The following is a 22,509-nucleotide window of genomic DNA, read 5'->3' as shown; positions in this document are numbered from 1 at the left end:
TGGCCAGACCCTTCTTCCCATTTCACAGATGTGAATACTGACCTCAAGATAACTGGTTTAAAGCTGCATGGCTTCTCAGCCAATTGGGGACTGAATGGGTGGTAGGGTCTGCCCACCTCAGGCTGTCCCATTTCAGGCCAGGCCCTTTCTGCCAGCCCAGCCCAGGCCTCTGCTACATTCAGTCTGGAGCTGTGTCTCATGTCACCCTCTCACCAGAGCAGTGACAATGCCTGGGGAGCTCTTCTGGGGATGGATGTTTCACCCTGGGTTGCCCTTCACAATGCCCACTCCAAGCCCCCAGGCCCAGGTGGGCCCTGTGTTCCAGCTGTGTTCCAGCTCAGACAGAAGGATCCCTGGAGTGGGAGGCAGCCGAACTTCCTGGTCACCCACGGCCAGACCCCACCCCAGCCAGCCCCACTGCATTAGAGACCCTTCCTAACCTGACTGCAACCTCCTCCAGTCTTATTGCGTCCCCTGCACCACTTCCTTCAGCGGGTTACCCTCCACCCTGCACGCCTTCCACCCCTCAGGTAGCGAGAACAGCAGGAGTTGAGGGTCTGGGGAAGGAGGGATTATGTTTGCAGAACTGAAAGCAGTCTGTGTCTGGAATCCAGATTGAAAGGAAACCCCTGGTGTGCGGGGCTGATGAAACTGGAGGGACAGACGGCAGGGAGGACTTTTGTCTTTGTCCCAAGAATCCTACGTGGGAGATGTCATTTATAGGGTGTCAGGCAGCAAGTGATGACCAGTCCTGCTCTGTAAAAGAGCTCTCTCTGGGAGCAGGAAGGCCAGGCGGGGAAGGGTGCTGTTGCTCAGGTGGGAGAGGCTTGTCCAGGCTGACAGCCCGCAGAGCCGCTTCTCTAGGAACCTCTGTCTGACCCCCACCCCACCCCCCAGGACTTAACAGGGTACAGCAGCAGGTGGTCACCATAAGGAGTGATCGGAGGATCCCAGGAATCCCCAGTGAAGCTGAAGACAAACGAGCACCCATGCAAACAGGAACTGAGTTACTAAGCTGTGTGCCCCCAGATCCTAGCCTGAAATGTTGGGTTTAGCTGCTGAATGGATGGGTTGTGAAGGGGTGGGCAGGCGGATGAGCCAGTGGGTGGATGGTAACATGATCAGAGAGTGGAGAGATGGATGGCACAATTAGTGGCAGGCTGAATCCACCTTGGAGCATCTCTGCTCCTGTATCATAGAACAAGCTTCAGCCCTGATGAGAGCTCCTGAGCCAGGGACCCTTGACTTTTCCTCCATCCTTCCTAAACTCTGAAAGGCAGTCAGCCCTTCCCGACTTCTCAGAGGCCCTTTGATCCGGAATCGATTTTATTTTTTCCTTCCCCCTCTGTCCTGTGTTTGACTCCTATAGTAACCCCCCAACCAGCCACATTGATGGAGAGGCCCAGGAAGTTGCCTTCCTAGCAGCCTTCATTTGAGCTGCCTGTCCCCTGGAGCAGGGGCTGATGGAAGCAGGCAGAGGCTGGGGGCAGTCCAGTTCCTCCTTGGCCTTTATTGTCACAGCCTTTCATCACGCCCCACTCTGTGCCTCTGTTCCAGATGCCAGGCAGGCTGGGCCGGCCATCTCAGCAGGAGTTGGCGTGTCAACTCAGAACAGGTTGGGGACAACGTAGTCTCTGTGGATGCCATCGATCAGCCCTTGCCCATTGTTGTGGACGAACCAGCAGGCAACATTCCTGCCAACGCTGATGTCCTTCCTGTAGTCCTTCTGGGAGCCCCTGAAAGAAAGGAGAGAAAAGCTGTGATGTGCGGGGTAGGCAAGACGGCCACGTTCATGGACCTAAAGCTGAAAGGAGGTGTGAATTTGCCAATTCTAGGAGTTCAGACTCTGGTCAAGAATGAGGTCATGTGGTTATTCCTTCTAGGGGGCCAGAGTTGGCTTTTTCCTGATTAGAGGGAGCCAAAAGCCCAGAGGGAAACAAGGGTATCCCATGGAAGATAAGAGCCAGCCCGGCTGATGTGTGTAGGTGGAGAGAGCTCTGCCCTCCTATCTCGTACCCAGCAGTCTGAGGACATCAGCAGGGTCCCCTCACCTGGTGACTGTCAGCTGATGGTTCTTCACCACCATTGTGGCATCTGGCTTTGTGGGGTCAGAGCCTGGGTGGACATCAGACACTTGAAAGTCAAAAGGGTGGAAGAATTGTCCTAGGAATAAAAACATTCACAGTCACCCCTACCTCCGCCACACGTGACAAGGCCACCGGCCTTCCAGGATTGATGCAAAGGCTGGGCGGGGTGTTGAGTGCTAGGTCCAGGGTGACTAAGATGGCCCTTTCATGTGGCTTTTTCCCTCCACCATGTGGCCTGAACAACCTGAAGCTTGAAGATTTCATACCCAGCAGCCCATGTGTCTGTGCTGACATCCCACGGCTGTCCACCACATAGAAACCAAGGAAGTCGTGGTGGGCAGGCTCTTTCTTCCACACCTGATGCAGGACAACTACAAAAGCAACCCCATCTCCAAAGGAGACCACCATGCTCTTCTTCCTGTTGATCATCACAGATAGCCTAAAAGAGAAGAAAAGGTCAGCAGTGGGGCCCAGTGGCCATGATACCAGGCATCTGAATCAACGGCAGAGCAGGAAACGTGACCTCTAAGAGCACACAGACTCCAGAAACTCTCTCAGGGTTGTTGGAGAGAAGATGCTTATGCACAATAACTACGCCCTGCACTGAGTGGGTCCCTGCTACTCCATAAGCAGACGAGGGGCTGTCCTGGGGGTCTGGAGACCTGGGATCAAGCCCCAGCTAGGCCACTGGGCTTCCTGTGTGATGTTGGGTAGGTTCTGCCCCTGTCTGAACCTCCATGGGACTAACACTGTAGCCCTGCCCACCCAGCTTGGGGGTGACCTGAAGGTGCAAGAGAGGCAGAGGAGTTTGAGAACAAGTGAGCTCAGCCAGAGCTGATGCACACAGGGATCTTTGTCATCATCAGCCTGCCAGATCCACCTAATGCTTCCGTCCACACAGCCCTTCCCTCAAGTTGTCCTATGAACTGTCCAGCCACCTATCTGCCTTTGGTGGGGAGCTCAGGGGGTGAGCTGGGGGCCACCATGTTCACCTTTCCCAGAGCGGGGGCTGAGGCCACTGGTCTCTCCTGTTAACCCTGTGGATCTTCTGTGATTTGTTCAAATTCCCCCTAATTCCCTCACACTCCCCCACCCCTCAAGACCTGGCAGCAGGGCTTTACCTGTCCTGTGTGACCATGACCGTGTCCAGCCAGCTGAACGTGCTCAGTGAGTCCCCATTCCACAGGGTGATATTCTCTGGTGTCACCTCAATCCGGAAGTCCATCTGAGCACTGGCAATGCCCAGTTTGCCAAAGTAAGTCCTCCTGTTCTGGGAGTCTGAGCTGCCTCTCTTCTCACCAATGATCTGCCCGTTAACTGTGAGGCCTGCCAGATGGGCGGGGAAATGAGAGACCAGCAACACCTAAGTCCAGACTGTTCTTTTAGGGTCACAGCTTCCCCTTCAGCCAGGCCTCCTGAGGGATAACAGTGGGGGACCCAGGTCTCTCAATTGAGACACCAGGATCTGAGAGCCAGTCCTATCTGTTCCTAGACGTATTGGGATCACACTGGTGGCTGAAGGCCCACATTGTGGAACTGCCCCTTGTCTGGGCCAGGGAGTGTTGTCCAGAGAAACACTATTCCTCATGCCCAGGGTGAGTCCTACCCATAGGCCCAGGCAGCCCTGAACTTTAACCGTCTCCCCATTACCCCTGCCCTGGGGAGATGAGGTGAGCCTGTGGCTGTGGATGGAATATGAAATCCCTACAGGATGGAATCTACCTTTAAAGATGGGTGCATTTGGGGCAGAGTGAGCCTGGCCCATGTGTCCACCCTGGGGGCTCCAGGCCATCTCAGGAAGAGCCCCTGGCCCCAGTCCATGGCCCCCCACCTGTGACAGGGTCCTGAATGAGACGCAGCACTGTGCCTGGGTCTTCATCAATATTGAAGCAGATGGCATCGTCCTTCTCTGGAATTTGGATGATGAAATGGGGGTCCCCATCCACTGAGAACACACAGAGACGAGGCTGGCTCTTGGGATCTCTCCTGTTCCAGGGACCTCCCCTTGCCTCCTAGTCCCTGTGAGATGGACTCCTAGACAGGCAGGAGGTGCTCAGCCCTAGGCCCAGAGCCTCGACCTGGGGGAGCTGGGAAACTCACCGTAGTAGTAGGGTGTCTTGGGAACCTGGTAGCTGGCTGTGGACGAAAGAGAGGGCTGAGCGAAACAAACAGGCCAGGGGAGGCACCAAGACCCCCACCCAGAGTTTGGTTCACGCCCCTCACCTTCAGGCTCCCTAATGCTCTTAACCTCCCCCCATCTCCTCAGGAACCCCCAACCATCTGCCTGTTCCAGGGAGGTGATTCAGGAAGGACTCCGGAGGGGAACAACGCAGGGCCGTGCTCTGTGGCAGCTGGCACATACTCACTCAGGTAAGACATGGAGGGGATCACTGAAAAAAGAAGCCAAAGGGCAGGTGTGAGCAAGGTCTAGAGGGTTCCCTCCCCCGAACCCCAGGCTCTCTGTCATGAGCAATGCTGTCTGCCACCCCTGAACTACAGTCCCGAGGCTGGAGTAGAATGAGGCTCACAGGTGACTGTTGTCCTCAGTAGCAACACACTCACTGACACGCACCTACACACACACTCACACACATGTGCACCAGTGACTACATCTCACAGGGCTGTTCAGAGGGCAGAGCCATGACCAGTCGAAATATGCTGCTTGGTTAGAACAGCGCGTGTGGATAGAGACAAGGCAGGCCGGTAGGGGCCGGGGACGTCCTGCCTGATGGTGTGGGGACGAGGTTCCAGTTCCATAATGAGACAAGCGCAGAGTGCTATGAACTCCAGAGCCGGTGCCAGGACTAGGCTGCCTGGGCCAAAGTCCTGGCTGGGTCCCCTGCTGAACCAGTCCTTGAGCAAAGGAACTTAACTCCTCCGTGCCTCAGTTTCCTCTCTGTAAATGGGAACTGTAAGAGGCCTCCCTCAAAGCTTTGCTGTGGGGTTACTGAGTAAATAACTGAGTTACTCATTCTTGCAGGTCACAGAATACCTTCATCCCAATTGTCCCTCCTCGGGCAGGGAAGCCCCCCTACATCAGCTGATGAGAACCCTGAGGCTCAGAGTGAACAGAGCCCTGCCCTGGCCCCTGGTGAGTTGGCAGTAGAGCTGGGAGCTGAGCTCAGGTGTCCTGGTGGCCCCTTCCTGGGTGGTGGGTCCCCAGGGTGATTGGAAAGGCCTCCTTGGTCCTCTCTTGACCTCCTCCTGGGAAACTCACCAGCCGCTGGCTAAAGCTCACCTTCTGCATCCAGAGGCCCTGCAAGGGAGGAAGAGGAGACCATGGAGTTGGAGGCCACAGAACCCCAGGGTCAGGGCTCTTGTGACTGACTCACCGCCTGGCCGGCCAGCCATGGGCCATGTGTGCCCCAACAGGAACCAGGAGCTCCTGGAGGCAGAGGCCTGGCCCAGACTGGCTCTTTACTTCCCATATCTCCCAATGCCAATTGCAGGGATCCTCAGGACACGGCACTCATGGCGTCTGGTTGACCAGGCCTGGTCCCAGCCGCCAGCTCTCATGGCCTCTTACTCTCACAATCCCCAGGTGCTGGCTCCAGGCCGAACTTTTAGGTCGGAAGTGCTTTGTCTTATCTAACTGAACCCTTCCATGCTGCAGCCTCAGTCCTTTTCCTAGAAATGACCCTGGACATCCTGCCCCCTTTAGAGCCTTCAAGACTCTTCCTATTCATGCCTGCATTCCACTGTTCACACTAATGGCTTCCCTCCCTCTATAACACCCTCCCCGGTCCTTGGCCAGTTTTCCTCTGATGCCTCCTAGACCTGCCTGTCTCAGCAGGCCCACTTCTTTTCAGGGCAGCCAGGGTCAGGGGCCTGGAAGGAGGCATCCAAGTTGTGGCCCCCACCGTCTGTGCCTACCTTCCCCGGGCTTGTTGGCAATGGCCATCTGGTTCTCGTTGTCCTCAGGCTTGGTCACCACCATGGAGGTCAGTGGAGTCACAAAGTGGTACTTGAGGGACAGCTCCAAGGCCTGGGCTGTGAGATTCTCCTTCTCCTCACCCCAGGCGTTCTTGCTGTGGGCACGGGCAGGGTGGGAGGGTCACCCCAAGACCCCCTCCACCTCTCCCAGTGGGTGTCCCCTAGGATGGAGCCCACTAGCAGTCAGAGAAAATGGTTTCATCAGCTCCCTGGGATAGATGCACCTGCCCTGATTCCTCTCTGGGCCTGTTTCTCCAGGTGAAAGCCACCAGGGGCTCAACATGGCCACAGCCAGTCAGTCATCATGGTGTTCACATGCTGAGTGCCAGCATCTTTCCCAGCCAATCCTGCCCAACAGAAGGCTGACACAGCCCCCTTGCATGGCCAAGCTCTGCCCCCTGGGGCTGAGGGCTGAGGTCTCAGCCTTCGGTTATGTTCCTCCTCAGCATCTCTGCAGACCCGTGCTGGATGTGGGGGACAGGATGCCAAGGCTCATCCCTGCCCTCAAAATGCTCCCAGGCTCCTGCCTGAGCCCCACATCACAGACCCTCTCTGCTCCAGGAAAAACAGGCTATGGGGGCCTGGCCAAGAGGAGGATTGGGCAGCTGCGGTGGGCATGGAGGTGCATGTCCCAAGGTGAAAGTTTCCTCCTCTTGGGCTCTCCTGGAGCATAGCCAGCATGGGGGGTGGTGCACAGGTAGGTGCTGGGGCAAGGCTGGGAGTCAGGGCAGGGCCTCGCTGTGTGAGGGGTGGGCCAGGGTCACCGTTTCTCCAGCAGCTGCTCAATGGTGAGGTAGGCCCAGAGCCGCTCAATGTAGTCCCCAAAAATGTAGTCCCGCTCCTGCAGGGCCTTCTCCATCTCCTTCATGTCCACCTCCTCAGTGAAGGTCAGGTCGTTGATGGCCTGGGATGGGGGTGGGAGGAGGCAAGAGGCTAGTTGCCTGGAGCCAGGTGGGCCTGGTTCAGAGGCTGCTTCTGCTGGGCCATCATGCAGGGGGCTGGAACCCCATCAGTAGGTCTCCCACCCCCAGCGCACAAGAAGGCCCTCGGCTCAGCTTACCCCGTGGCCTTTCACAGCTGCCTTAAAGCTGTTCATGTCCTCGTCCGCCAAGCGCCCGGCTACCACGATCTCAGAGCCATCATAGAAGTGCTGGTAACTGTTCTGGGTGAGGTCCAGGATGGCGTTCTGAGGGTACTCTGCCTCCACGCCTGTCAGCAGGGGGTTGGCCACCTCCTCATAGAAGCCCTAGAGTTCAGATGGGGGCCCTGATCATCTCAGGCCACCAGCGCAGGCAGGGAGAGGACAAGGTGGGCAGGCTCCCACTAGTGCCTCTGCAGATGGTTGGATCTCTCAAGCTGGGCCAGTCCAGCTCCTGATCTCCACTTCCACCTGGCCCTGACTGTGTCCTTCAGTTTGGGGGACCTCCTCCTCATTGTGCCCCCCATCCCAATTAGAGAATGGGAAGAATAGAAAAGGAAAGGACAGAGTTCTTGACACATAGGATTCAAGAAATGTTTGTTCATTGGAATGAAAGTAAAAAGGAGAAGAGAAAGGGTGGAGGCTGACTAGAGAAGCTGACATGGAGTGAGAGCATGGAGACCAGGAGACTAACAGGAGAAAGGCCGGGGGTTCCACTGCAGAGGTGGAGAGGCACCTGCCTGTGCTGGGGAGGAGAGGGGCTACCAGCTTCAGCAAATGAAAATGCAGGTCATGAGTTACATTTGAATAACAGGTAAATGACAGGTTACTCTTTAGTATAAGTACAGCTGTCACAGGGACACATTTTGTAACCCCAAAATACACAGGTGACAATCCTTACTCCCGTACTTTAGGACATGACCTTAAATTTGGAGAAAAGCTGTTTACAGAGATCAAGTTAAAATGAGTTGTTTAGGATGGACTCCAATCCAATATGACTGGTGTCCTTGAAAGAGGGAAATTTGGACCCAGAGGCAGACATACCCACAGAGAAAATGATATGAAGATATACAAGGAGAAAATGGCCATCAACAGGCCAAGGAGAGAGGCCTAGAGTAGAGCCTTCCCTCCCAGCTCTCAAAAGGAACCAGCCCTGTCAGCATCTTGATCTTGGACGTCCAGCCTCTAGACATGTGAGACAATAAATGTCTGCTGTGGAAGCCACCCAGGTAGGGCTTCCCCGATGGCTCAGATGGTAAAGAATCCACCTGAAATGCAGGAGATCCAAGTTCGATCCCTGGGTCGGGAAGATCCCCTGGAGAAGGGATGGCAGCCCACTCCAGTATTCTTGCCTGGAGAATTCCACGGACAGAGAAGCCTGACAGGCTCTAGCCCATGGGGTCACAAACAGTCAGACACAACAGAGCAACTAACACTAACAATGGCCTGTGGAAGCCGCCCAGGTATGGTAATTTGTTAAGGCAGCACTAGCGAGCTAAATGTGGGGCTTCTTAGGTGGCACTAGTGGTAAAGAGCCCTCCTGCCAATGCAGGGGACATAAGAGACAGGGGTTCGATTCCTGGGTCAGAAGATCCCCTGGAATAGGGTGTGGCAACCCCCTCCAGTATTCCTTCCTGGAGAATCCCATGGACAGAGGAGCCTTGTGGGCTAGAGTCCATAGCGTCACACAGAGTCAGACATGACTGAAGCAACTTAACACAGCAAGTAAACTAAGTACAGTATCCTGTTCAGTGTTTGGAGCATGCTTGCTAAAAAATTATTCATTGTTTATGAGAAGTTCCTATTTAACTGGAGGTCTTGTATCTGATATGGCAGTCCTACGGAGGAAGCAGATCTGTTCTGTGCAGCCTGTAGACAAAATCAGAACCTGTACTGATGGGTAAGAGGTGACCAGAGATAGATTTCAACCCGAGAGGAAGTTCTTTCTAATAACTTAAATTGTCACACAGTGGAACAGCTTCTTGAGGAAGTAGTGAGCTTCCCATTCCCAGAGGTATGTGAGGCAAGGCACACCTGCAATTGCAAGCTGGCATCGGAATCCTCATAAATGCGCCGGGCAAGCCCATGGTTCTCCAAGGCCATATTTTCCAGGAAGTTATAATTCAGATTGTTGCCAAAGCCCAGGTTATACAAGGGGAACTTGCCACCAATGGCATTCCGCACATTCTCTTGGATTTTTTCAGGCCTGCTTTCTCCTGCGGGAGAAGGAGGTATTTACGCTGCAGCCAGAGCCCCAGCGACTGTCTGGACCAGCTCTGTCTGCAGAGATCTGACCCCTGCCTCTGCAGAGCTGGCAGAGTCATGGCTACAAGCCCTCAGTGAGCAGACATTGGGGTAAACAGAGCCCTTCAGGGGCTCACAGATCACAGGGGACCCTGGGGAGAGCTGCCCAAGGTCGTGCAGCACGCCGGCTATAGAGCCAGGAGCGGCAGCCAGAGCCACACACGCCGCCTCACCCACATTGGCGTCCCCGTCGGTCAACATGATGATAATGGAGGTGCTCCTCTCTGGGACTGTATGCTCCTCCCGGGCCTTGTTCAGCATACTGATGCCCCTCAGCAGCGCGTCGTTGATGTTGGTCACTGGCACACAGACGGAGGCACCATGAGAGGGTATCCTCAGGGTGCCAGGGGAGGCAGTCGAGACAACCGTCCCTGCTCACGTGCCCAAAGACCCTGCCTGCCTGTGTGCGGTGGTACTGAGTAAATATTGACTGGATGACTCAGTGAGTGATGAACGGATGACTTAGTCTTTCAAATGAGTAAGAGGACCAGCCTCTCAGGGCTGCTGCAAGGACAGATGCACATGGTGACTGTCAGAACACATTGTGATTGGAGAACAGTCAAGTGGACTGCCAGCCCCTCTCACAGGGAGGAGTGGGGAGCAGTATAGACATCACTTGTCATCTTTCATATGAAACCGCCATGGATAAGAGTTCTCTGTGGCATTACCTTGTGGGGATCACAGGTTAGAAAGAAATGGGTTTCCATAGCCCACAGAGAAGACACCGCAATGTCAACCCTGAGGACTCTCCATCCCACCTCTACCCGCAGCTTGGATCCGCAGGGCCCAGACCAGCAGAGTCTCTGCCGCCAAGGCAGAAGGGAAACAGGCTGCTCAGGCAGAGAGGAACGGCAGGATGTAGCTCCCTCCCCTGTTCTTACTTCCTCGATCATGAATATCCATCACAAATTTCCTGGCTTCCTGGATGTTCTCAGGAGTGGCTGGAACTAAACTGTCTTTCCAGGTGGTCACGTCTCCACTGAACAGGATGAAATTCAAGTAGTCATCCTGTTTGACATCCTCCAGAATTTTGAGGAGGGCATCCTTTGTCTGGGAAGGAGGAAGACAAGCAGACAAGAAGGTGTGTTGCAGGAAAAAGGCAGATGCTTTGTGCCTTTTAAAAATCCCGCCCTCCTTCCTTCTTTTTCACTGGAATATTAGCTTCATCCACTTTAAAAATATCTCCCTGTGTCTCTCATCCGTCACCCACTCTTGCACCAAGAAGAGTACCTGCTCCATTTTCCGACCGTACATGGAGCCACTGACGTCAGTCACAAAGACCACGCTCTTGGGCACCACCGGAAGGCCTTGAGGTGCAAAGAAGTGCACAAAGTAGCCATTGACGATCTGGAAAGGGGAGAGAGACGAGACCAGTGGCCCTTCAGCAACCTCACATTGGCTACCCTTGCAAATAGAACCCAGACTTTTAGCAGCCCCAAATAAAGATGTCCTTTCTCCACCTCCAGGGGGCACCACACAAAGGCTCTGGTCTGCCTGTGGTCCTCATGCCTTGCAGGAACTTCATGCTTGGGCTGAAGATCAAGGTTCTTTTACTAGATGAAGCTGCAGTCCCTCCACACATCAGCCCTCACCAACCAAAGTAGGGGATGGATCAGCCTGGCAGAGCCAGTTGGCAGGTACCTACTTGCACATTGGCGGGAGACTCTCTGTTCACATCATAGGTGATGATGAAATCTCCTTTGAGGAGGGAGTCTGTGCAGGTTGGGCAGGAACGTTGTTGGTCCAAGCTGGGTTTGAAGGACACATGGCCCTGAGGGAGGGTGATGGAGGGCCTCTCTCAGCTTGGGCAGGGCCTGCCCTCTGCAGACCTCAGTCTGGGACTGCCCTGGACACTCAGCAAAGTGCCTGAGTCCTGCTGCCCTCTGGAGTGCTCTGGCCTTCCTAAGCACCTCTCTCCCCGTTGGAGATCAGGAGCCCCTTGGAGGCTAGAGGCCTTATCTGAGCCAGGCTTTTACTCTCCTGGTTCACAAGTCCCTTAGCTCTGCCTGCACCTAGAAGCCACTTAGGGAGGAGAATTCTGCTCTGTGAAAATGAACTTCACACTGGGTGACACTGTGTGCTTTTTGTCAAGAGGAGCAAGGAAGGAGCAGAGTAGAGAGTGAGGAGGGGGCCCTGGGAGGGGACACCGCCTGCAGAGGTCATCAGCCCTCTGAATGTGTGCTCCTCGAGCCTCGCCCTGGGAGTCCTGACTGAGGTTTGCTGTCCGTGTAAACATGTATTCATCCACTACCCACGATCAGCAAGACCCCTGGAATTGCTGGGGACCTTGGGGTCCAGAGCCAACCACGAGCACCAAGAATGCATTTCCCTTTCTTCTTTCACCACTCGTGTGGAGTCAGATCTGAAAAACTCCCTCAGGTCTCTGTCTCCTTCTCTGTAAAACAGGGACCAGCAGCCTGCCCTACCTGCTTTCCCGAAGTGAAATGGGATCAGGCTTCATAAATGGTTTCCCTGTCCCCTCCGCAGTGCAGGTGAGACCCCAGTCCCTCTGGCAGGTCATCACCAGCATCTAGCATCTCCCTGCCTGTAGCATCCTCACTCCTGACCCAGGTGGCCTAGGAGAAAGGGGATGTTACAGACTTCTCCCCCTCCCTGACCCCTGCCTCATACCTACACACACACATTCTCTCTCTCCCCCTTGCATCTGTCAGACCCCCAGGTTCAAACTAGACTCAGTGTTCCTGCCCCTGCTCCCTCCCCCCAGGCCCCAGAGGCATCTATACCACCTTTTTCCCTGAGAAGGACTTGGTGAGGGCGCTGCCCAAGAGGTCATTGGTGATGAACGAGGCTTCAGCATCCAAGGTGCTGATGCCCTGAGGCTCGAAGATGTCTACCGTGATCTGAAACGGCCAAGTGTCAGGAGATGTCACTTAGTGACAGTGCCAAGCCCAGCCTCCAGGACAACAAGGGTGAGGAGATGAGTCAGCGTGGTGCAGGGACCAGCCACTAGGACAGTTCTGTGACTCCCAAGCCTGCTGCCTCCCAGCAAGAAGATGACCACATGGGTTTGCAGCTGGGTACGCTGACCCCAAAGCTCTTCTACTCCCTGCCATGTGGTGCCCCAGAGTCTAAAAGCATTTCCTTTGGCTTTGCATTCTGATGTAGGTAAAAATGCCCAAGTAACCAGTTACCAGCATTACAGAAACACTTGGTGATGTTGCCCTCAAGGGCCCAGCACCCAACTTGGATCGTCCAGGTGCAGTCTGGCCTCCTCCCTTTGGCCCAAGTGCGGTGGGCAGCACCACTGCAATTCCCCCATGCCTCCTTGGCCGGGTGCTGGGGCCTGGACTCCTATACTCCTCCTATGGGCTCTGCCCAGGGCTCTTTCTGGCACCCCATCCCCTCAGGGGCTGCAAGCGAGTGGCCAGTTACCTCAAAGTGCTTGACCAGTTGCTTGGGCTGGACCTTGAGGTACATCTCATACTTGCCCTTATGCCTCTTGAGCAGCTCCTCGTAGGTTAGCTCAAAAGTGACCTTGCTGCCTGCAGCCACATTGACTGAGACCGTGAATTTCTCCAGCTTCCTCCCAGAGGCCCTGAATGGGGATGAGAAACAATGACTGCCCCAGAAAGAGCACAGCCCCCCGCTTCCTGGGCCTTTGGTTTCCAGTCCCTTCCCCTTGGGGGCGCCCCCTACCCAGACTGAGCCTCGGTTGCCTTAACTTTAAAGTAAGATAACGTTGTAAGAATTACAGCACATTTTGCCATGTAATAATAATAGCTGCTGTTCTCTTGTTAGTGTCTCTGAGGGCCCTCACAGCCCTGACATTCTCCCCAAGGCCTGGGGGTCCACACTTACTTGACCAGGCCAGCTGTCTTGCCCTGGGACACGGCCTTCTCATATTGCTTCTTGGCAACTTCCTTCTCCTTGACGTTCCCAGGGTAGGTAACACCATCGATGGTCCTGCAGAGATAGAGAGTTGGAGAAGGAGGGGCTCAGGCTGAGCCAGATTCCTCTCCCCGCCCAGAGCCAGAAGCTGTGGTGACACCCACAAGGTGAAGTTGGTGATGAAGGCTGTCTTGGGCAGCTCCACATCGAAGGACACCTCCTTGGCCGTGTTCGCGTGGTTGACGGCCCTTGTGGTGACGACATTGTGAGCGAAGCGGGAGGTCACCTTGCAGTTGACCTTGGTGCTGTAGACCTCGATGCCATCGACCGCCTGCAGAAGAGGGACAGTGTATCAGCGGACGGTGACCAGCCAGCCTGAGGCCCCTGGAAACCGGGACCTCCTCCTGGCTGCTCCCCTTCAAGCTCCCCTTTGTGGGCTCCAAAGCTCCTGCCTGGTAAGTGGCCCCTCCAGTCTCCCAGTCATACGTGTCAGAAGCCTGGGCAGTATCTTTGGTTGCTACCTTTAATTGGCCACCACTGTTGTGATGGCCACTCTGCCTCCTTAGCTTATAATCTGGTTTACATGCAGCTGTAGCCAGTGAGATGGTGTAAAAACTCAAATTTGACCTGTCCTTCTCCTGTTTAAAGTCCTTCTATTCTCCCTACCACCTCCAGGACAGCCTTCCCCATGGCTCTGGGGGCCGCTGGGCAGGTCCTGCCCTCTCTGCTCTGTCCATGTCCCTACCATGCTGGCTCCTAGCTCTTCCCACTCATCTTCCAGAGCTCAGCTTAGAAAGAGCATGTCCACACACACTCCAGTCTGCTTCCTGTGTCCTTCGGTAGCTGCCTGGTTCTGTCTCCCAAACAGGCCCTTATTTCCTGCACCAAAGGCGATGCATGGGGACGGCCTTCGTGCCCCCCAACACCCTCTTTCCAACGGGACCATGGGCCAAGGGATGTTCTAGGGAGACATCTGGATTGAACATGGAAATAAAGATGCTTTGTGAAGGCATCAAAGGGCCATCCACTGTGTGTCTCTTGCCCCATGCATGGGGTCTGACAAATGCTCGGTAAGTGTTTGTGGGAAGAAGGACCCGTGGAGGGGTGGTCCTCCATTGCATCAGCAAGTCTGAGGGGGCAAGCCAGATTATAAGCTAAGGAGGCAGAGTGGTCATCACAACAGTGGTGGCCAATTAAAGGTAGCAACCAAAGATACTGCCCAGGCTTCTGACATGTATGACTGGGAGACTGGAGGGGCCACTTACCAGGCAGGAGCTTTGGAGCCCACAAAGGGGAGCTTGAAGGGGAGCAGTCAGGAGGAGGTCCCGGTTTCCAGGGGCTCAGGAGGCAGCAGGGGTCTGCCAGGGCAGGGGGCCATGAGGGGGTTTGCCAGCTGGAGGGACCTTCCCCTGTGGCCCACTTCTTCCGCTGTTGGGCAACCAGCTCTGCCCTGCCCTATCTCTTGTGAAAGTTCTCACCCCTTCCAGGAGGCTCCGTTTCTGGAAAAAACAAAGACAAACACAGGGGTCGGGCCAAGGCCAAGGCTACTGTGGCCTGGGTAGAGGCTCTGGGCTGAGGCCAGGGTTCAGCAGTGACCACCTCCCCCAACACACACGCACACCTTGAGGGGCCTCCGGACGGAGGACCCACCCAGAGCCGCATGTCAGAGTAGAAAGGGCTCTGAGTAGATGGGGAAATTGAGGTCCGGGGGGAGGTCTAAGGGAGCGTGTCAGGGAGGACCAAAGTCAGTGCTCTCCCCCTGCACCATATACCCCGACTCATTCTGCCCCTCCCTAGGCCCCAGGCCTCCTCCAGACCCCACCACCACTGTACCCCATGCAGCTCAGCCTGGCCATTCCTAGAGGCCTCTCCCTTTGTCTATATATGAACCTCAGAGCCTCTCAGTGAGGTGAGCTGATCGTGGTGCATCACCCACTTGACAGGTTAGCAAACAGAGGCCCTAGAGATTTAAGCTCCCCCGGGGAAGCTGTCTGATCAGATTTGACAGCAGGTCTGGGGCCCAGGTCCCCCCACACTCTGCCCTGTTCCTTGCAGCTCACTGCCCAGCCTCTGCCTCCTCCTCATTCTACAGAGGACTGCCCAGTATGGCCTCCCTGCCTGCCTATTGGTGAAGAAGGGGCAGACTTACCCCGAGCAGCCGGGATGGGTTTCTAGGGAAGCCAGAGACTGCCAAGCCGGAGAGCAGGGCCAAGATGAGGCAGAGCCACCGAGCCAACGCCATTGCTGAGCATGCTGGCCTGGCCCCGGGCTCCTTATATGAGCAAGCCTGATGTTTTCCCAAGTGGGGTCATCGACCTGCATCGGGGGCGGGAGGAGCAGGAGGCAGGAGGTTCCCCCGGGAAGCTGGGCATGGGTGGAGTGATGGGCCTGGATCTACCTGTACCAAGGTAACCCAGTGGGTATCATCCACAGTGTTAGGGCCTCACACCCAGCGGCTGCGGGACACGGAGCCCCCTGGGGAAGCCAGAAGCATTGTGTTGACAAACGGGCCCAGAGACCCTCTGGGCGGGGGCAATGATGATGGAATATGGACTCACATTTAAAGCAAAAGGCATCTCAGCATTGTTGCCACATCATGAGCACAGCCTCTGGTCTGGCCTCCTGGATCACAGTTATCTCCCCTCCCTTCTCTAGGCAGCCAGGGCCCAAAACTAGACTTACCACCCTGAGACTCGGATCTCCATGGCTGACGCCTTCCTCATTACCCTTTATGATTCCTGTGCCCCTTGGGAAAGACAAACCCTGAGTCCTGTGATCCAGCTCCAGGTTGCTTTCTGAAGGTAACTTTTCCCACCTTCCACTTCTTTGTAGCTCACATCTCTTCTCTCTGCCAGCCCATGTCCCTCCAAATGTCTGCTTTCTCTTTTGTCCCCTAGCCGAGCACAGACAGCCCTGCTCCAGGCTCCAAGCTCCCAAAGGGCCTACATTCTACTGTTAACGTTTGGTTGAGGTTCACATGTTTGGATCTGGTCACTGTCTCTAGACTGAGCACCTGGAGGACCAGGCCATGTGTTGTGGTCCTCCCTGTGTTCTCAGTCTGGCCAGGAACTCAGCTGCTCTCGGCCCATTGGAGGATCATTCTCCCAGAAGTCCCGAGTGAGGCTGGAGTTGTGGTCTCCAGGACCATGGCAGCCTCAGAGGCAGGGTCTTAGTGCCTCCCAGTGGGGGCTGGGTCCTTCTGGGCCATCCCAGAGCCCTGCCAGCCCCTAGAACTTCCAGAGTGGCCATCATGTGCCAGCCATACTTTTCTGAACAAAATGACCCAGTGACCCTCCCACTTGGCCACTACTGAGCAGAGATAATGAGAATGCCTAGTCACAGGATAGCTCATGTATGCATCAGACTATGGTCTTGACTGAAAGCCAAGACTTCATTTGTCTGTGATATGTACAGACAGAGTTGACTCCTGTGGGCAGAGGAACAGAGTGAGGAAACAGAAGCTAGGAGGCAGCAGAAGCCACAAGGAAAGAGAGGACCAGTAACTGGAAGTGGCAGCAGCTATAGAAGCAGAGACAGAGAGTTGCCAACTTAGCAAAATGGTGGTAGATCAACAAAGGGAACTGCTGATGCCCGGCTGGGGGTCCCTGCTCTCCTCCAGCCTCTTGAATTCTTATAGTGACCCCTACTACCAGCAGGCACCCAGCTCTGGGCTGACACCTGGGAGCAGAGAGAAGAAGGGCCCTTCCACATGATTCATGCGATCACCTTCAGTGTCTGCAGTCACGGACCACTAGGCCCTGGGGCTGTGGCAGAACTGTTGTTCTGCCAGCATTGCCCAGCAGCCCCTCCTCATGCCTGCCCCCAGCCCCTTTCCTCCAGGCTACCACCTCATCCCCCAATACTTAGAGCTTTGTGGGAAGAATAACTCATAATAGGAAATTCTGAGGTTGCTTAAGAGGCCCCCAAGGGACATCTGGGGACTTGAGAGAGCCAGAGTCATCAGACTGAATTTGGAATTAAATGGAATCTAAGACATCTTCAGGTTCACCCTATTTCTACTCTATAGGATGGGAAAAAGAAGCCCTAGTTAGGCAGGGCTTTGCTCAGGGTGACCAGCCAGCTGGCAGGCCATGGCCCTCCCTTAAGAAGCCCAGAATACTCCAGACCGTGGGCTAGGCTCTGAACCATCACGGGCTGTCCCTCAGGGCTCTGTGTCCCTGGGCCTGGGGCAGCCCTGGGCCTCAGCCTCTGTGCTGTCAATCTGAGTCCTCATTTGGGGCAGGAACCAGACAGAAGCCAGAAAAGCAGAAATGCTCTGGAAAGGAGGGAGTAGAGGCCCATCACACTTCGCCAGAAGGGCCAGTGGCTCCCCAAAGTACAAGGTCATCTCCCCGCACCCTGTAACATCACATTTCAACTGGGACCCCAGACAAAGCCAGGGAAGAAATTCTGAAGGGGTCATTCCAGGCCCCATTGTGAGGAGTCAGTGGGCTGCTATACATGAAGTCAGAGCTTCTGAGCAATGGCTGTCTCTGCTTTGGGGAGATTTGCCTGCTCCCAGAAGTGCCAACCCCCAGCTGGGAAATCCAGTGGAGGGTGGAAGCCTGGGAACTGGTTCCTGAGGCCCTGACTGCAGTGAGTGAGCCTCTAGTTCCTGGCAGGATTTCTTCAGGACTCCAAGTCCATATATTTCTTTTTTTTTTCTTTTTTTTTCACCTGCTCATGTTAAGTAATACTTAGAAAGATCTAGATCTGCAGTGGCAGCTGCATGGTGCTGGAGTGACTTTGAGGAGATACCCTACTTCCAGTGGCAAAGGAGAAGTCTCAGCAAGATGGTAGGAGGGGTGAAATCATGAAATCGCATTTAGAATCAAACCCCATACCCACCAGAGACCCTCAGAGGGCTCAAACAAACCTTGGGCAAACCAGGACCCAGAGACCCAACAGAGACTAAGACAGAACTGTGTTTGAGTGTCTCCTGTGGGGTACGGGTCAGCAGTGGACTGCTGCAGGGGCAGGGGCGCTGGGTGCAGCAGACCTGGGTCTGGCATAAGCCCTCTTGGAGGAGGTTGCCATCAACCCCACCATAGAGCTGGGAAACAGAGTCATGGAGGGCACAAACAGAACCTTGTGCACACCAGGACCCAGGAGAAAGGAGCAGCAACCTCACAAGAGACTGACCCAGACTCGCCCGTGAGTGTCCAGGAGCCTCCAGTGGAGGCGTGGGTCAGTGGTGGCCTGCTGCAGAGTTGGGGGCCCTGAGTGCAGCAGTGCGTGCATGGGACCTTTTGAAGGAGGTCGCCATTATCTTCATTACCTCCACCATAGTTTGGTCACAGGTCAAATAACAGGGAGGAAACAGCCCCACCCATCAACAGAAAATTGGGTTAAAGATTTACTAAGCATGCCCCTGCCCATCAGAACAAGACCTAGTTTCCCCCTCAGTCAGTCTCTCCCATCAGGAAGCTTCCTAAGCCTCTTATCCTTCTCCATCAGAAGACAGGCTGAATGAAAACCACAATCACAGAAAACTAACCAATCTGATCACATGGACCACAGCCTTGTCTAACTCAATGAAACTATGAGCCATGCCCTGTGGGGCCACCCAAGATAGACGGATCATGGTGGAAAGCTCTGACAAAATGTGGTCCACTGGAGAAGGGAATGGCAAACCACTCAGTATTCTTGTCTTGAGAACCCCATGAACAGTATTAAAATGGCAAAAAGATAGGACACTGGAAGATGAACTCCCCAGGTTGGTAGGTGTCCAATATGCTACTGGAAATCAGTGGAGAAATAGCTCCAGAAAGAATGAAGAGATGGAGCCAAAGCAAAACCAACACCTAGATGTGGATGTGACTGGTGATGGAAGTAAATTCCAATGCTGTAAAGAGCAATATTGCATAGGAACCTGCAATATTGTTAGGTCCACGAATCAAGGCAAATTGGAAGTGGTCAAACAGGAGATGGCAAGAGTGAACATAAACATTTTAGGAATCAACAAACTAAAATGGACTGGAATGGGTGAATTTAACTCAGATGACCATTATACCTACTACTGTGGGCAAGAATCCCTTAGAAGAAATGGAGTAGCCCTCATAGTCAACAAGAGTCTGAAATGCAGTAGTTGGATGCAATCTCAAAAATGACAAAATGATCTCTGTTCGTTTCCAAGGCAAACCATTCAATATCACAGTAATCCAAGCCTATGCCCCAACCAATAATGCTGAAGAAGCTGAACTTGAATGGTTCTACGAAGACCTACAAGACCTTCTAGAACTGACACCCAAAAAAGATGTCCTTTTCATTATAGGGGACTATAATGCAAAAGTAGGAAGTCAAGAAATATGTGGAGTAACAGGCAAATTTGGCCTTGTAGTACAGAATGAAGCAGGGCAAAGGCTAATAGAGTTTTGCTAAGAGAACACACTGGTCATAGCAAACACCCTCTTCCAACAACACAAGAGAAGACTCTACACATGGACATCACCAGATGGTCAATACCGAAATAAGATTGATTATATTCTTTGCAGCCAAAGATGGAGAAGCTCTATACAGTCAGCAAAAACAAGACCGGGAGCTGACTGTGGCTCAGATCATGAACTCTTTATTGCCAAATTCAGACTTAAATTGAGCAAATAGGGAAAACCACTAGATCATTCAGGTATGACCTAAATCAAATCCCTTATGATTATACAGTAGAAGTGACAAATAGATTCAAGGGATTAGATCTGATAGAGTGCCTGAAGAACTATGGACAGAGGTTCGTGACATTGTACAGGAGGCAGGGATCAAGACCATCCACAAGAAAAAGAAATGCAAAAAGGCAAAATGGTTGTCTGAGGAGGCCTTACAAATAGCTGTGAAAAGAAGAGAAGCGAAAGCCAAAGGAGAGAAAGGAAAGATATACCTATTTGATTTCAGAATTCCAAAGAATATCAAGGAGAGATAAGAAAGCCTTCCTCAATGATCAACACAAAGAAATAGAGGAAAACACTAGAATGGGAAAGACTAGAGATCTTTTCAAGAAAATTAGAGATACCAAGGGAACATTTCATGCAAAGATGGGCACAATAAAGGACAGAAATGGTATGGACCTAACAGAAGCAGAAGATATTAAGAAGAGGTGGCAAGAATACACAGAAAAACTATACAAAAAATATGTTCATGACCCAGATAATGACGATGGTGTGATCAGTCACCTAGAGCCAGACATCCTGGAAGGCGAAGTCAAGTGGGCCTTAGGAAACATCACTATGAACAAAGCTAGTGGAGGCGATGGAATTCCAGTTGAGCTGTGATGATGCTGTGAAAGTGCTGTACTCAATATGCCAGCAAATTTGGAAAACTCAGCAGTGGCCACAGGACTGGAAAAAGTCAGTTTTCATTCCAATCCCAAAGAAAGGCAATGCCAAAGTATGCTCAAACTACCGCACAATTGCACGCATCTCACACGCTAGCAAAGTAATGCTCAAAATTCTCCAAGCCAGGCTTCAACAGCATGTGAACCGTGAACTTCCAGATGTTCAAGCTGGATTTAGAAAAGGCAGAGGAACCAGAGATCAAATTGCCAATATCTGTTGGATCATGGAAAAAGCAAGAAAGTTCCAGAAAAACATCTATTTCTGCTTTATTGACTATGCCAGAGTCTTTGACTGTGTGGATCACAACAAACTGTGGAAAATTCTTTAAGAGATGGAAATAGCAGACCACCTGACCTGCCTCCTGAGAAATCTGTATGCAAGTCAGGAAGCAATAATTAGAACTGGACATGGAACAACAGACCGGTTCCTAATTAGAAAGGAGTACGTCAAGTCTGTATATTGTCACCCTGCTTATTTAACCTATATGCAGAGTACATCATGAGAGTATATCATGCTTCCTTCAGTCCAGCATGAAACACAAGCTGGAATCAAAATTGCTAGGAGAAATATCAATAACCTCAGATATGCAGATAACACCACCCTTATGGCAGAAAGCAAAGAAGAACTAAAGAGCCTCTTTAGTGATAAAAGTGAAAGAAGAGAGTGAAAAAGTTGACTCAAAACTCAACATTCAGAAAAGTAAGATCATGGCATCTGGTCCCATCACTTCATGGCAAATAGATGGGGGAACAATGGGAACAATGACAGACTTTACTTTTTTGGGCTCCAAAAGCACTGCAGATGGTGACTGCAGCCATGAAATTAAAAGACACTTGCTCTTTGGAAGAAAAATCAAGACCAACCTAGACAGCATATTAAAAAGCAGAGACATTACTTTGCCAACAAAGGTCTGTCTAGTCAAAGCTGTATTTTCCAGTACTCATGTATGGATGTGAGAATTGGAATATAAAGCTGAGCGCAGAAGAATTGATGCTTTTGAACTGTGGTGTTGGAGAAGACTCTTGAGAGTCCCTTGGACAGCAAGGAGATCCAACCAATCCATCCTAAAGGAGATCAGTCCTGAATGTTCATTGGAAGGACTGATGCTGAAACTCCTATTCTTCAGCCACCTGATGCAAAAAACTGACTCATTTGGAAAGACCTTGATGCTGGGAAAGATTGAAAGTAGGAGGAGAAGGGGACAACAGAGGATAAGATGGCTGGATGGCATCACCGACTCCATGAACATGAGTCTGAGTAAACTCCGGGAGTTGGTAATGGACAGGAAGGCCTGGCATGCTACCGTCCATAGGGTTGCAAAGAGTCGGACACAACTGAGCAACTGAAGTGAACTGAACTGAGAAAGATCTAGAACAAGCTTTGGCCATTAGCCACCAGAGAATTTACATGGAGTGGTTAAGCACATAGATGCTGATGCCAGATACCATGGGTTCAAATCCCAGCTCCACCACTTAAACCATGAGGGGCTTGGGACAAGTTACCTAACCTCGTCTATAAACAGTCATGACAAAAGTGTCCCTTAGGGCTGTTCGGAGCGTGGAAGTGAAAGTACGTCAGTCCATCTTGTCCAACTCTTAGTGACCCCTTGGACTGCAGCCCCCCAGGCTCCTCTATCCATGAGAGTCTCCAGGCAAGAATACTGGAGTGTGTTGCCCTTCCCTTCTCCAGGGGATCTTCTCAACCCAAGGACTGAACCCAAGGTCTCCCGCTTTGCAGGGAGATTCTTTACCGTCTCAGGCACCAGGGAAGCCCTAGCGCTGTTGGGGGTGTATATTCAGTTGATTCAGCAAAGGCACTGAAAACAGTACCTGACTGCAGGAAGCACTGGGGCAGCTTCAGCCATTGTGGGCCATTCCTATACAATCTGCCAGCGTGTCCTTTGGTCTCTGGACCAATAGGGGAAGCCATGTGCATGGGACACTTGGGCATTCAGAGGGCACAGGCCCAGACGGCTACAGAGAATGGGGGTGGGATGGACGCAGAGTTGGTGCAGGCTCCCTCCTGGCCTCCAGGTCTGCTGTGACCCCTGAGCTCTTCTGAGGAACAACATCTTGGGTTGCCTCCTTGCCCC

General features: G+C 53.1%; 1 protein-coding gene across 1 annotated transcript; it reads right to left on the bottom strand.

Moving 5' to 3' along the window:
- Window positions 1–1,606: 1,606 nt before the first annotated feature.
- Window positions 1,607–15,334, bottom strand: ITIH3 (inter-alpha-trypsin inhibitor heavy chain 3). The gene is made up of 22 exons (XM_052648616.1): window positions 15,242–15,334; window positions 14,571–14,591; window positions 13,257–13,423; window positions 13,063–13,167; window positions 12,637–12,799; window positions 11,991–12,104; window positions 10,889–11,014; window positions 10,474–10,590; window positions 10,125–10,293; window positions 9,417–9,542; window positions 8,974–9,155; window positions 7,081–7,266; window positions 6,785–6,924; window positions 5,961–6,115; window positions 5,326–5,343; window positions 4,454–4,477; window positions 4,188–4,223; window positions 3,919–4,032; window positions 3,209–3,413; window positions 2,354–2,526; window positions 2,052–2,163; window positions 1,607–1,736 (listed from the first exon to the last, which is right to left on the bottom strand). Exons 1-22 carry the CDS (start codon window positions 15,332–15,334, stop codon window positions 1,607–1,609), a joined length of 2,676 nt encoding a protein of 891 aa, XP_052504576.1.
- Between the last annotated feature and the right edge of the window lie 7,175 nt (window positions 15,335–22,509).

Source organism: Budorcas taxicolor, chromosome 1, assembly GCF_023091745.1.
Source record: "Budorcas taxicolor isolate Tak-1 chromosome 1, Takin1.1, whole genome shotgun sequence".
Classification (NCBI taxonomy): domain Eukaryota; kingdom Metazoa; phylum Chordata; class Mammalia; order Artiodactyla; family Bovidae; genus Budorcas; species Budorcas taxicolor.
The sequence above is the reverse complement of the archived record's forward strand: the minus strand, read 5'-3'. Positions and strand labels throughout refer to the sequence as shown.

Coding starts and splice junctions, on each gene's coding strand:
- ITIH3 (XM_052648616.1), bottom strand. CDS start 15,334: ATGGCGTTGGCTCGGTGGCTCTGCCTCATCTTGGCCCTGCTCTCCGGC. Junction 7,267..8,973: donor ATGCCAGCTTGCAATTGCAG/GTGTGCCTTGCC, acceptor TCTGAACTCTAG/GGCTTCTATGAGGAGGTGGC. Junction 4,224..4,453: donor CCCCTCCATGTCTTACCTGA/GTGAGTATGTGC, acceptor TTTCGTCCACAG/CCAGCTACCAGGTTCCCAAG.